Below are 13,643 nucleotides of genomic sequence, written 5' to 3'. Positions count from 1 at the left end.
CCTCTTCATCTCATTCAGGTCTTTGCTCAAGTGTCACTTTCTCAATGAAGAGTTCCCTTCACCACTCTATTTAAAACTGCAAACTGTCTATTCGCTGACACACCAATCCCTGTGGCTTTATTTTTCTCCACAGCACTTTCCATCACCTCACACACAAAAAATGCACTTTACTTGTTTATTGTCTCTCTTACCCTAGAATATAACCTTCCTTCTTGAGGGCAAGAAATTCTTGTTTTATTCACTGTAACCTAGCATCTGGAATGGTGACAACACGGCAACACTCAAAAAGATATTTATTGAATAAAGGCAAAAAGAAATTTATTTCTATTTGTAAGAATGCCTGGGATTTTCTTCAAGTTATACCCAGCAAAAGTTTCCATCACCAATAGTGTGATTTAGTCTAGTATTTTCCAAACTTGGCTGATCATCAGAAGTTACAAAACTATAGAATTCTGGGTCAGCTCTACTGAATCAGCATCTGGGAGGGAGACCCAGAAATTTTTTAAAAGCACTCCAGGTGATTCTGAGGAACTGCTAGTTTATCTAGAATGAAACATCTCTGAAATTAGAAGGCTGTATCGTAATAACAACTCTACCACTTTATGAAGATCTTGTGTTAAGACTGTATCGTAATAACAACTCTATCACTTTATGAAGATCTTGTGTCAAGACTGTATCGTAATAACAACTCTATCACTTTATGAAGATCTTGTGTCAAGACTGTATCGTAATAACAACTCTATCACTTTATGAAGATCTTGTGTCAAGACTGTATCGTAATAACAACTCTATCACTTTATGAAGATCTTGTGTCAAGACTGTATCGTAATAACAACTCTATCACTTTATGAAGATCTTGTGTCAAGACTGTATCGTAATAACAACTCTATCACTTTATGAAGATCTCGTGTCAAGACTGTATCGTAATAACAACTCTATCACTTTATGAAGATCTCGTGTCAAGACTGTATCGTAATAACAACTCTATCACTTTATGAAGATCTCGTGTCAAGACTGTATCGTAATAACAACTCTATCACTTTATGAAGATCTCGTGTCAAGACTGTATCGTAATAACAACTCTATCACTTTATGAAGCTCTCGTGTCAAGACTGTATCGTAATAACAACTCTATCACTTTATGAAGCTCTCGTGTCAAGACTGTATCGTAATAACAACTCTATCACTTTATGAAGCTCTCGTGTCAAGACTGTATCGTAATAACAACTCTATCACTTTATGAAGATCTCGTGTCAAGACTGTATCGTAATAACAACTCTATCACTTTATGAAGATCTCGTGTCAAGACTGTATCGTAATAACAACTCTATCACTTTATGAAGATCTCGTGTCAAGACTGTATCGTAATAACAACTCTATCACTTTATGAAGATCTCGTGTCAAGACTGTATCGTAATAACAACTCTATCACTTTATGAAGATCTCGTGTCAAGACTGTATCGTAATAACAACTCTATCACTTTATGAAGATCTCGTGTCAAGACTGTATCGTAATAACAACTCTATCACTTTATGAAGATCTTGTGTCAAGACTGTATCGTAATAACAACTCTATCACTTTATGAAGCTCTTGTGTCAAGACTGTATCGTAATAACAACTCTATCACTTTATGAAGCTCTCGTGTCAAGACTGTATCGTAATAACAACTCTATCACTTTATGAAGATCTCGTGTCAAGACTGTATCGTAATAACAACTCTATCACTTTATGAAGATCTCGTGTCAAGACTGTATCGTAATAACAACTCTATCACTTTATGAAGATCTCGTGTCAAGACTGTATCGTAATAACAACTCTATCACTTTATGAAGATCTCGTGTCAAGACTGTATCGTAATAACAACTCTATCACTTTATGAAGATCTCGTGTCAAGACTGTATCGTAATAACAACTCTATCACTTTATGAAGATCTCGTGTCAAGACTGTATCGTAATAACAACTCTATCACTTTATGAAGATCTTGTGTCAAGACTGTATCGTAATAACAACTCTATCACTTTATGAAGCTCTTGTGTCAAGACTGTATCGTAATAACAACTCTATCACTTTATGAAGATCTCGTGTTAAGACTGTATCGTAATAACAACTCTATCACTTTATGAAGATCTCGTGTTAAGACTGTATCGTAATAACAACTCTATCACTTTATGAAGATCTCGTGTTAAGACTGTATCGTAATAACAACTCTATCACTTTATGAAGATCTCGTGTTAAGACTGTATCGTAATAACAACTCTATCACTTTATGAAGATCTCGTGTTAAGACTGTATCGTAATAACAACTCTATCACTTTATGAAGATCTTGTGTTAAGACTGTATCGTAATAACAACTCTATCACTTTATGAAGATCTTGTTCTTAAAGCCTCCACATTTATTTTCTTACTCATGAGAAAACCTACCTTGCAAAGTTTTGAGAATTAAACATGTATATAACAGTTTCATAAATGGTCAAGTACAATAAAATGTAGAGTACTATACAGTTTAACAAGTTCCTATTTAACAAAGTTGTAGCAGTGAGTACACATTACTATAATTAATTCTAAAAGATATTTAGTGCCTTAAATACATAATATTTAGAGACTAATAACTTTTCCATTAAGTTCCAAAGCTAATAAACCACAGATGAGGGAGTAACTACTATATACCAACAGCTAACAAGGATCCTCACAGGTTAAAAAAAATCAGTTTTAAAATGTATTTTCTCCTTTCACAAGTGAATGATAACAACAAACATGTTCATGCAATAACTCAGGAAACCAGGTCGAAAAATAATGGAAAATATTTAAAACTGTATACCAGATAGACCTAGAAATTCTGATTATCCATGTATTAAAAATGTACAGTCTAAAAAATACAAAATGAGTACAAATTTAAACACTGAACAAAAAAGCAAAAGGCTAAAACTTCCATACTATCTAAGATTAATACTTTACCTGTAGATCCTCACACAGAAAGACAGACTCTTGAAAACTAATTCGGTAAGTCTTTAAGGCTTTCAACTTTCCCTTCTCTCTACAAGCAGGGCAATACCCATCTGACGGGACTTTAGCTGAATCATAATTCTAAAAGAGAAATAAAATAAATTAAATATACACATTCCTAGATTGCATCAAATTACAAAAAGTTAAACGGAAAAGTAACCAGAAAAAATTACAATTTTCACCTAGAAGTGTCCTGGCAAAATATTTTAAACATGGCAAATAAAAGAAATGCATATAGGCTTTAAATATAGCTATTATTCCAAAAAGAATATATTGTAGTTTTAAATATTAAATTTTAAGCGTTAAGAATAGCATCAGTTTTATTTGCAAGAAAAAAAGTCATGTCAACTGCCAGGGAAAATGCATGCTCTGTATTTTCAAAGAATAGTAAACCTTAAGGTCTATGTTCTAGCTCTACTTTCACATATCAATAAAACAGAGAGGTAAACACATTACAACAATCTTTCGCCATTGCTTTAAGATTTCCGTGGAAGATACAACTTTCTAGAAGTTAATTGGTAAAATTAAAACTGAATTTAAGTCTCAAAAATAGGAGGAAAAAAAATCAAATTTGCACTGAGGCAAAAAATAAGTTCACTAACTTTTCCCAAATACCCCACCACGTGGAGTGAAGATATCCCTATATCAGTCCCTGGTCCAATCACTGGCAAACCATTTCCAATCTTCGGGGAATCCATCATTCCGAGTCATGGGCTAATTTATGCCACTTGAAACATGTCAATATCACTAAGGATTTTTCAATGAACCCTGGAAAAAAAAATTCAATAAACAATTAAATAAAAATCCTATGTACTTTGAAAAAGAGCTATGCTACTTTATAAGATGTACATATATTAAATATATTTCAAGATATCCCTAGAGTAAACATATTCTGAAACTGTAATCTTGAAGTGAAAACAAAATACTTAAATTTATAAATCTAGCAAATATGTGGGGAGAGGGCAGAGACTGGCCGTAGGACCAGTTTTCACAGAAGACTCATTTGTAAACAAATTTATCAAAACTTGTAATAGAGGTAGCTATTATTTAAAGCACTTATGTTGACCAGATTTTGTAAACCTAAGTTTTTAGAGTCTATACACAATTTGAAACAAATAAGTCAGCATTACACTAAGAAAGTACTTCAAAACCCCAGATCCATTGTGCTATTACTTGACAGGGACAAAAGAACCCCATACATTCCTACTACTTTCAACCACCAAGAATACGTCAACAACTGAGAATAATGCTACTTTTAAAAACCTGCCAACGAAATACTTTTTTGTATTAAAGTAGATGATCTGTACCAGAACAAAAACATAAACACTGTCATAGTACAAATTACACATGTAACAAGCTTGTTTTGAGTGTAGTCCCATGGAGTAGAATCACATTCAGTAAAGTCAAAGTTACGAAACTGTAGCTCAGTGTAGCAAAAGTTACTGGTGGATATGGATTTGAAATATAGGGAAAACAGACACAGGAGACTGTTAAGCAGAATGAATCACGACTTCGCAGGGACACTGTAAAACAATTTCGAGCAAAAGTCTTTTCCAAATCTAAGAATCCATGACTCTATGACAACCATCTCCCGGGAAACTGTGGCTCACAGATTCACTTTAAAAACTAGTTATGCTATTCTGTTCCAGCTGTATAAATTTTACACACTTTTGAAGGCAAGGAGTAATTTCAAAAATAAAAATACTTTTTAGAAAAGTCAGTATCAGTGAATCTCAATTTCCTATTTCTGAAGAAACATCCATAGGGCAGGGTTTCTCAACTACAGCACCACAGACATTTTGCACCAGATAATTCTTTGTTGTGAGGGACGGTCCTGTGCACTGTAGGACGTTCAGTAGCATCGATGACCTCTACTTACTAGATGCCAATGGCACTCACCCCTCAGTGGTGACAACCAAGAAAACGTCTCCAGACACTGCTAAATGTCTCCTGGGAGGCAAACCTGCCCCATTGAGAACCACTGCCAGAAAGGTAAAAACAAGTTTGATGCCTTTTCTTTTTAAGCTCCTCACAGACAACACCAATTTATCATCTTTGGCTGCTTCTATTTATAATCTACTTATACAAGGGAACTATACAGGAAAGAGTCAAACTTCCATAGTTCCCAAGTGGCTAAACAAATGGGCTCTATACCTGGAGATTCTGATTTAGAAATTTATTTGTAATACTGGTTTGTTCTAAAAATTAAATGCCATAATACATGTAAAACGCTTAGCACTTGACACATAATAAATTTTAGTTACTATTTGGTGTTAATTTTATACTTCATTTTATGTAGAAAATATACAGCACGTCTTGAATCATTCTGCAGTATTCTCAAAAGAAAAACTAGTAGGCTATATATCTTGAATAAACTGTTTTTGATGAAAATTTCCATCTGCCTGAGGGACCTAGAAAACTCTCAGCTGGTTCTCTCTCCCTCAATTATAAAAGTACAAACAGGAGGAGCCTTCAAATCTGCTCTCCTGATCCCACCACCCAACATTTTCAGTGGGAAAAGCAGGTAGGTTAATGATTGAAATTGTGAATATGCAGACCCCTCCACCCCTATAAGAAAATTCACTTAAAAAAATACCAGAGGAGGACTATTCGGGTCTTCCAAAAACGATTTACTTTGCCCTATATACAAAACCCTGGGGTGATTCTTACGACTTAATTTGTTTCTAAATGACTGCCTTTATCATCCTCCCTTCAAACATAACCTGCTCGTCCTTCTTGTTATGTCATCCAGAGTTCGGCATCTCCATGCTTCCAAACACACATACTAGAAAATCTGAGTGGTTCTTTTCTTTCTCTTCCCTCTTCACGCAGTAAAAAGTCGCCAAATCCTGCGCACAGTTCTTAGAAGCCTCTCTCCTTCCATTCCGTCCCCACGCCACATCACTGCCAAACAAGTCTTAGTCTGTCACTGCTCAGCTTAAAAGCATCTATTTACTACACAGCCTGATTAGAGGAAAGCCCAAACAGCTCAGCATGACCTAAAGGTAGCACTATGACCTAAAGCTCACTGCACGGTGAGACCAGCCTGGCTTTCCAGTCTTACCCTCCTCTATTCCACTTCACCTCCAGCATCTTTCTTCTGACGCCCCTTTTTCATCACTTCTGTGAGCCTGTGATACCCCAGAAGCGCGAATGTGAATTACTAGCCCAATATGGACCCAGTTACAGAGCAATGGACGTGTAAAGTTAGCCATGGGAATAGCGAAAGATACGCAATTAAGCCTAATGCACATTCCCGTGTGCAAAAAGGGGAAACTCAGAGAAGAAGCTGTTCGAAGAGGAGCCTTATACCCATTTGAGCTTGCCCTCCAAGACCAACGGGGCTCAGCACGTGAACTACCAAAGGTGAGGCCACAACACACTTGAAGCCGAGGAACGGAGTTGGCTTTCGGAGCCCAGCCCTGCCTGGTACCAAACCTAGCCGTCCTAAATCAGAGACGGAGAGGACCCGGAGAGATCAGTTTCAAACCCAACCCTGGAAGCCCGAGGCGGCGCGGAATTCCGTTAACCCGCCCCATCTCCACGCTCCCTTGGCGGAGAAAAAAACACTCTGGTTTCTCTTCAGCATTTACCTCTCTGAGCCCAAACGAATCTGCAACTCTAGGCGTTAATGCCGACCCTTCCCACCTGAACCTAGTCCCAGCCCCTTCCCTCTCCCAGCCTGGCCCATCCTTTCACGGTGAGCAGACTACCCCCCAGGTCGCCCCGGCTCTGTCCCCTGTCCCTGTTTTGGGAACTGAAGGAAACTGCTCCCTCCTCTCCCTTACCGGCCGTGGGCACTCCCCTTCTTCGCACTCTGCCGAACCAAACTGCTGTTCCAGGTTGAGCTCCACACCACTCAGCGCAACGTTCCCCCCACGTTCCCTTCAGTCCGCTCCTCCCCCACCGGCCTCCCCACTAGAAAAGCAACTTCCGCTTTGAGTCCGCGGCAAAAGAGTTCCCCTTCCTGCTCCGCTCGGGGCCTGGAAGGACGTCGGCGTGACGGGGAAGATGAGGACGGGAGCACTTCCGGCCGGCCTCCGCAGAGGCGTGGCTGTCAGCCCGGCTGCCGCAGCCGCAGTTTCAGCGGCGGCGACGATTAGGGGCGGGGCCGGTCGCTGCAGAGCCCGCCATATGTGAGTGGCTGGGTTTGGGGAGGCGACGTTTCTGGAAGCTGCTGGAAAGCGCTCGAGTGGCGGAGGTGACGCCGGCGGCCAGGGGGTGGGGCGTGATTAAAACTAGTGCGCGGCCGGCAGCGGAGGGATTAACGCTGAGCAAAGAGACTGGCGCGCGGCTCGCTGCGCCCTAGGCCGCGGGAGCCCGGGTCCGACGCCGGCGCGGCGCGAGCGACCTGGTGGGTGGGCGGGCGAGGGAAGGGCTGCCCGGCCGCCGCAGGCTGCGATGGAGGCCCTGGGCCGGCGCGGCCGTGCGGCGCCGCGGTCTCCAGGACTGTGGGCCGCGCGGGGCCCCCGCTGTCCGCTTTCCTAAAGCCTCGGCGAGAGCCGAGCTGCCCCAGAGTGCGTGTTCACAAAGGGTCACCACACACGGAGCTGCCCCTCCCTGTCTCCCTAAACCCCATCTTCGAGGCCAGGGGCTTTCTACCAGGATTCTGGGGTGTTCTTCCTTTCCTCCCTCCCAGATCTTCTCACGGTAAGGGGAGTAGCCAAAGCACAGGGACTTTGCTGTCCGTGACCCATCCTTTCTGGTCCGCCGCGGAGCCGTGCCTGCGGCGCCAGTTTCAGCTGCCCTGCCTTGTTTTAGCTTCAGAGACAGGAGCACTTCTCATTTAGTTCGCAAGTTTAAGGCTCTACTTTCGTAGGAAGGTCATGTGGCTTAAGGGACATCGTGACCGCGTGTGCTATTTCTGAGTCTGCATTCTGAGTCTTGGGGACAGCGTATTCCAGAAGTCCTTTCGGTCGATGTGTTCTGTGTCCTAGAATATAGACGTAGTTTCTCAGCATTTCTTTATGGAGCAACCACCATTGGTATTTTGGACTGGGTTTTTTTTTTGTTTGCTTTTTTTTTAGCGGTCTCAAACTAAATGTATTGTGGAGTAATACTGATAATTTGCGTAGGGTGGTATAGAGGAAACAGGTCTCATGTACGAAGAAATTCTTCAGGAAAGAGGATTTTAGTATTCGGTACTTCTGAATGCAAATGGCCAAGACATCCAACAGGGAGTTTGTTGTTTTTCTTCAGACTGAAAAATAGGCTGGTTAGGTTTTATTTACCGTTTTTGTTGTTGTACTAGATTATTAATGTGCTGGTGTATTTGTTGTAAGATCTAGGTAGTTGTTTCCTTAATTTTTTTTAATGAATTATGATGAAAATATGAGAAGATAGTATTTACTCCTGAAATAGTAGCCAAAACTCAGCGCTTTTCTTGTTCACCATTTTGCTAATTCCGTTTTTAGAATGGAATATGCTATTTTTTGTAATAAACTTGCTAAATATTAACTTCATAAATTGATCAAAACTCAGTTAAAATGTAGCTAAAATTTTAAGATTGAAAAAGTCGAATTGTATTAATCAAACATTGTTGTCTGCAAAGTTGATTTACAGTCTTTTAGTGCAAATTTGATTTTTTGCCAGGAAAATATATGTAATAGTAACAGAAACAAAATGGAGATGGCACTTGGGTTATGGAAAGAAAAGAAAGGATTTTACTGTGTGCTGTGTTTTGACTTCAGATCTTTTCCCCTTGTAAAAGGTAGAAAAAGTCTTATTAATACTTTATAAAAGGAAAGAGACTAATGTAGAACAATCAGGAGAGATTGATTAGAAAACGCTCCTTTTGTGTATATTGGGTAATGGTCCCAACTGGAAAAAACTGTATACATTTCTGCTTATTCCTTACCAATATGTTTGGAATGCCTCCTTCTGTGTACACTGGTCCCCAAAAAAGTGCAGTTACCTTCCAGTAGGCTTAAAGCTCATTGCCCTCATACCCTTGTCAGCAATGTGGGACGGAAGTTTTATTTACCTATTTCCATTTAAAAATTAACATGATCCAATCAGAGGGAGCTTTTATTAAAGTAATAACTAATGAGCAGCTGAAATAGGAATACAATGTTATACAATTACGATTTTTATTTATTTTTTCTGCTCTCAGAATGTCAGCTTTTGCCCCCTCTGCTAGGTTGGATTCCTTAATTATAAAACGAGTCTTCAGTCCAAACCTGGGATGTAAAAGCTCCCTGCTACGATCGCTTGTTCTGGTCTCATCAAAAAGATGTGAGTTGAGCCAGCCCCAGTGGCCTAGTGGTTAAGTTCGGTGTGCTTGGTGGGTTTAGTTCTGGGTGGACCTATATCACTCGTCTGTCAGTGGCTGTGCTGTGGCAGTGGCTCACATATAAAAAGAGGAAGATTGGCAGCAGATGTTAGCTCAGGGCAAATTGTCCTCAGAAAAAGAAAAAAGATGGGAGTTGAAGTGACTAACCATATTTTCCAGCAGCACCTTTGTGAGTACGGTTCATAATCTCTTATCTAATTCCAACATTCACGAAGCTCTGAAAAACAAAAACTTTTTAAACTTGGAGACAAAATTCATTTGGTAACAAGATATGACCTGAACTAATTAGAAGTTATTTCGTCTTTATCCCATATGTTTGATTATGGGATGCTGCCCTTGGCCACTGGTCTGTGAGGTGTTACATGATGGTCTATGTACCTGGTAACATTTTTAAATTCCAAGAATTTCTTTATTCTAAAACACATCCAGCCCCTGGGTTTTGGTTAAGGAATGCAAGCCTGTATTAATAGTTTTGGCAGTACACTTGTGCTAGGCATTTGTATATTTAAAAAATTAAAAAACTTATGACATTTTAGTTCTTGCCTTCAGTGAATTCAAGTTTAGTTAGAAGGATAGACAAAAATATGTTTATCATACTGTAATGTGTCAGTGCTAGAGATATGCACAGCCTGTTTGTAAGTGTAGCCATATAGTGACCACAAAGAAATTAGTAGTCTGAGGGTTTGAGGTTATTTTGTACTTCAGACTCTAAAATTTAGACAGAACATGACAACCCATTATGTAGCCTAAACTTCCTTGTCTCTGTTTTGCCCACATAGAATGAGAAGACAGTATGATAAGTAAGAGTCCTAGAGTAGATGTTGGAATATCTGATTTCTAATCCTAACTTTTCTGCTGTGACTTTACACAAATCACTTAATTTTAAAGGCCTCAATTTGTAGATCTATAAAGTAAAAAGTATAAACTAGGATAATCCCTTAAGGAAAGTCCCGGATAGTTCCAACATTCTACCTGCAGGTATTTACCCTTAGTACTGTGTCTACTTTTTATGTTTTCCATTAAGAACGTGATCCTCTTTCATCTCAGACTACTTTCTTGTTCATCTGAATTTTGTGTTTTCTTTTGGGTTAGATAATACATTCACATCGTTCAAAATTCAAAAGGATATGCAGCGAAGTGTCTTCTTCCACACTTGTCCCTCAGCCACCCAGTTCCTTGCCTAGGAAGGATCCATTGCTAACAGTTTCTTGTATATTTTTCAAAAAAAAAATAAATTTATGCATATACAAGCAAAGTGCTATATGTATTTTATTTTTCTTCCCTTCTTTTACATAAATGGTACATACTCTGCATAGTTTATGTACCTTATTTTTTCACTTAGTTCTGTATCATTATACAAGGCATTTCCCCATTCTTTTTATGCTGCATAATGTTCCATTGAATGCTCTATCATTTCATCAGTCCTCTCCTTTTGGACATTTAGGGTTTTCTCTGGTCTTTATTAAAAAGAATTGTGCAATGAATGACTTCGTATATTCGTTTTTCACACACATGAATATATCTGTGCCCTAGACAGCATAGCTGAATTGCGATAGTCATATAGTTGACAAAATATGTTATTTAGTAACCAATAATGTAAAAAGTCGGTAATCAGGTTCTCAGTAGTGTATTTCTTAGGGTGCCATCAGCTGTAACTTATGTGTTCTCTGTGCCTGTATGCTGGTATAATATAATGGAGTCAACACCCTATTTGGTTCTAAAGTAAACATATAAGAGAAATTACATCACCTAAATGGCTGTTTGTTCATATGAGTCTTAGATGGAGCAAGTGGATTATGTGTAGGGACCTTGTCCTAAAAAAAACAAATAAATATCTATATGTTTAGTCACTAAAATCATACAGCAGAGCAAGATTTTCAATGAAAGGCACATAAGAACTGAGACTGATGTAACAACAGATTTGTGCTTTCCAGCTCATACTCCAGGGCATATGATCATTGAGTGCTATTTAAATTGTTATTTTTCTTTTAAATTTTTTGCGAAGCACATGTAAGTTGAATTTGTGTAAGATGCAATTTCTCTCTAGTACCAAATTACCAATAAAAAAAGTAAACCTAAAGGAAGTAAACAGTTTACCCAAATTTGCATAAAAAAGCAGACCTGGGACTAGAACCTATAACCTCTAATTTCTAATCCAGGGCATTTTTCAGTATATCACATGTTCTCATAATTTAACATATAGCTCCAGCAGTAGATCTGAGAATGCCTAGTGCTTAGGGACTGTTTTAGGTGCATTTACTCTGCCTGGGCTCTAAGAGCAACCTAGAGTTCAAAAAGCAGCAGTGCATTTTTCTGATGACTCGGTCACATTCTAAAAGTAATCGTGGAAATAATCACACAACATGTTGATTAGCAATCAGGAGGTCTCCAAATCAAAAAATTAAAGCTGACATAGAGAAACACTGTTTCCTAATTGGGACATAGTTGTCTTTGAGATGAATTTATCAGTCGTAAGGACTGGAAGGAGATTCGGATTATTTGGAAACAGATAGTCGTCTATTTCTCAGAGTTCATGCCATCATTTCATTTAGCCAGGAAAATCTAAACCATCAGAAAAGGAGAAGTGGTGATAGGAACAGAGCAGAAGAATTGAGAAATAGGAGATTGGGGAGTGTGCTGGAGTAACTGTGTTCCCCTGAAGCTGGCTTTGCAACATGTGACACCCCTCCTCCCATTAGGGCTGTAACTCTGCTGGCTCTTCCCCTTCTCTTTGCTTAAATCTTGTCTTTCAGGTCTAAGCCTAAGTTTTGCTTGTCAAACTGTCCACCCTACCTGAGCAGCCCTCTACCCTCCACCCCGACTCTAATTCCTCATTACTACCTGCTGTTTATTTTCTTCATAGCATATACGCGGGTGTGTGTGTGTGTATATTTGTTACTGTCTTTCTCCCTTCTAGGTTACGAGCTCTTTGAAGGCAAGGACTACACTGTTTTGTTCACCGTTATATATACATTGCCTGGTACATAGTACCCATTTGTTAATGAATGAATGATCTTGGTGGTTTCCAATTCCCAATTTACATGGCTGACCAAACCTACTCTTGAAATGGAATGTTTTCAACAGTGTATTTCCCCATGTTCTTGTATTTGTTACTTCAGGGTTGGTTTGGAAGATGTATATCTAAGTTATATGCTCATCTTCTTACTGAGAAAAATATTAACTTATTTGTCAACAAGCTTTTATTGACTGCAAGGTACCATGCTAGATGGTGGGTCAGTACAAAAGTGAATAATGCGTAGTTCTTATCCCTAAGGAGAAGTAGAAACATGAGTAAACAAATAGCTTTCATTGAAGGCAAAATGAAATAAATACTAAATAGAGTTGTACAAGCAATATTCTGTGGCAGCAATGAAGAAAAATGATCTTAATTACAGGAAGAGCCTCACGGAGTTGAATTCTGACTTTAGTCTTGAAGAGAAAAAAGTAGAATTGAAGTCCTTATACGTGGAGAATAGAGATGGATAAATGTTTAGCTTCTTTTTTTTTTTTTTTTTTTGCTGAGGAAGATTTGCCTGAGCTAACATCCATTGCCAGTCGTCTTCTTTTTTTTTATTTGTATGTGAGCCACCACATGAGCGCTGTAGCTCCATGCCTGGGAACTGCACCTAGGCTGCCAAAGCAGAGCGCGCCGAACTTTAACCACTAGGCCACTGGGGCTGGCCCAGCTTCACTTTTTGAAAAGCCCTGAAAATAGTAGTATAGACCACAAGGAAGTCTTATAAAACATTGTCATAAAGCAATCTGTAACAATTTGAGTCATAAATAAAATTACTCTGGCCTTACACATTACACTTCTAAAATTGAGGTTAACCATAAAATTAATTTGACTGTCTGACCAGGTTGTGCTTTCCAACTAGTTGTTAAGTCCTCAGTTCAATCTAATAATTGGATTCTGGTTGCTAATTGCAGTTAGTAATTATTTAGTAAACTAATCAATTAAGACAAAACTGTCAAAAGATAAGGAATGAATTTCATTTTTTTAAAGTGATTTTTAAGCCATTAGTGACTTTAATGTATGGTTCTCTGCATCACAAGTTAAAATTTGGACTATCTTTTGATGGTCTCATTTGATTTCTTTTAAGTTTACTTTTGCTTTCCTACCTTTGTGTGTTTTCCTGAGCAATATAGACCTTCTCCTCCCCCTCTTATTTTAAAAAAAAAGAAAGAGGAGAAGCAGCGTAGGCTTTTGATTCACAGACCTGATTTCAACTTGGCCACTTATTAATCACAGTTCTGCCGCTTTCCAATTTTGTCACTTCCCACGAAATATTTAACCTCCCTGAGGCTCAATTTCATCTATAAGATGAAATATCTACTAATCCTA

At 38.9% G+C, this 13,643-nt stretch overlaps 2 protein-coding genes across 10 annotated transcripts in view; one reads left to right on the top strand and one right to left on the bottom strand.

Moving 5' to 3' along the window:
* The window catches only part of USPL1 (ubiquitin specific peptidase like 1), a 35,433-nt gene extending 28,320 nt beyond the window's left edge, over positions 1-7,113 (bottom strand). For 2 of the 5 annotated variants that reach the window (XM_008517544.2, XM_008517560.2), the window contains exons 1-3: positions 6,795-7,010; positions 3,609-3,774; positions 2,959-3,087 (exon numbers count right to left, since the gene is read on the bottom strand). In XM_008517544.2, the coding sequence (XP_008515766.2) occupies positions 2,959-3,087; positions 3,609-3,707 (228 nt within the window). In that variant the 5' untranslated portion in view covers positions 3,708-3,774; positions 6,795-7,010. Of the gene's footprint in view, positions 1-2,958; positions 3,088-3,608; positions 3,775-6,794 lie in introns of all 5 variants that reach the window. The other 3 variants (XM_008517567.2, XM_070577911.1, XM_008517552.2) reach the window with 2 other exon arrangements.
* The window catches only part of HMGB1 (high mobility group box 1), a 115,590-nt gene continuing 108,966 nt past the window's right edge, over positions 7,020-13,643 (top strand). The window contains exon 1 of one of the 5 annotated variants that reach the window (XM_070577920.1): positions 7,020-7,142. The gene's annotated coding sequence lies outside the window, so the exon portion shown is untranslated. Of the gene's footprint in view, positions 7,208-7,228; positions 7,361-7,517; positions 7,657-13,643 lie in introns of those variants that run through there. The other 4 variants (XM_070577918.1, XM_070577919.1, XM_070577917.1 and 1 more) reach the window with 4 other exon arrangements.

Source organism: Equus przewalskii, chromosome 16 (assembly GCF_037783145.1).
Source record: "Equus przewalskii isolate Varuska chromosome 16, EquPr2, whole genome shotgun sequence".
In the NCBI taxonomy this organism is placed as follows: Eukaryota; Metazoa; Chordata; class Mammalia; order Perissodactyla; family Equidae; genus Equus; species Equus przewalskii.
This window is presented reverse-complemented; position numbering and strand designations above follow the sequence as displayed.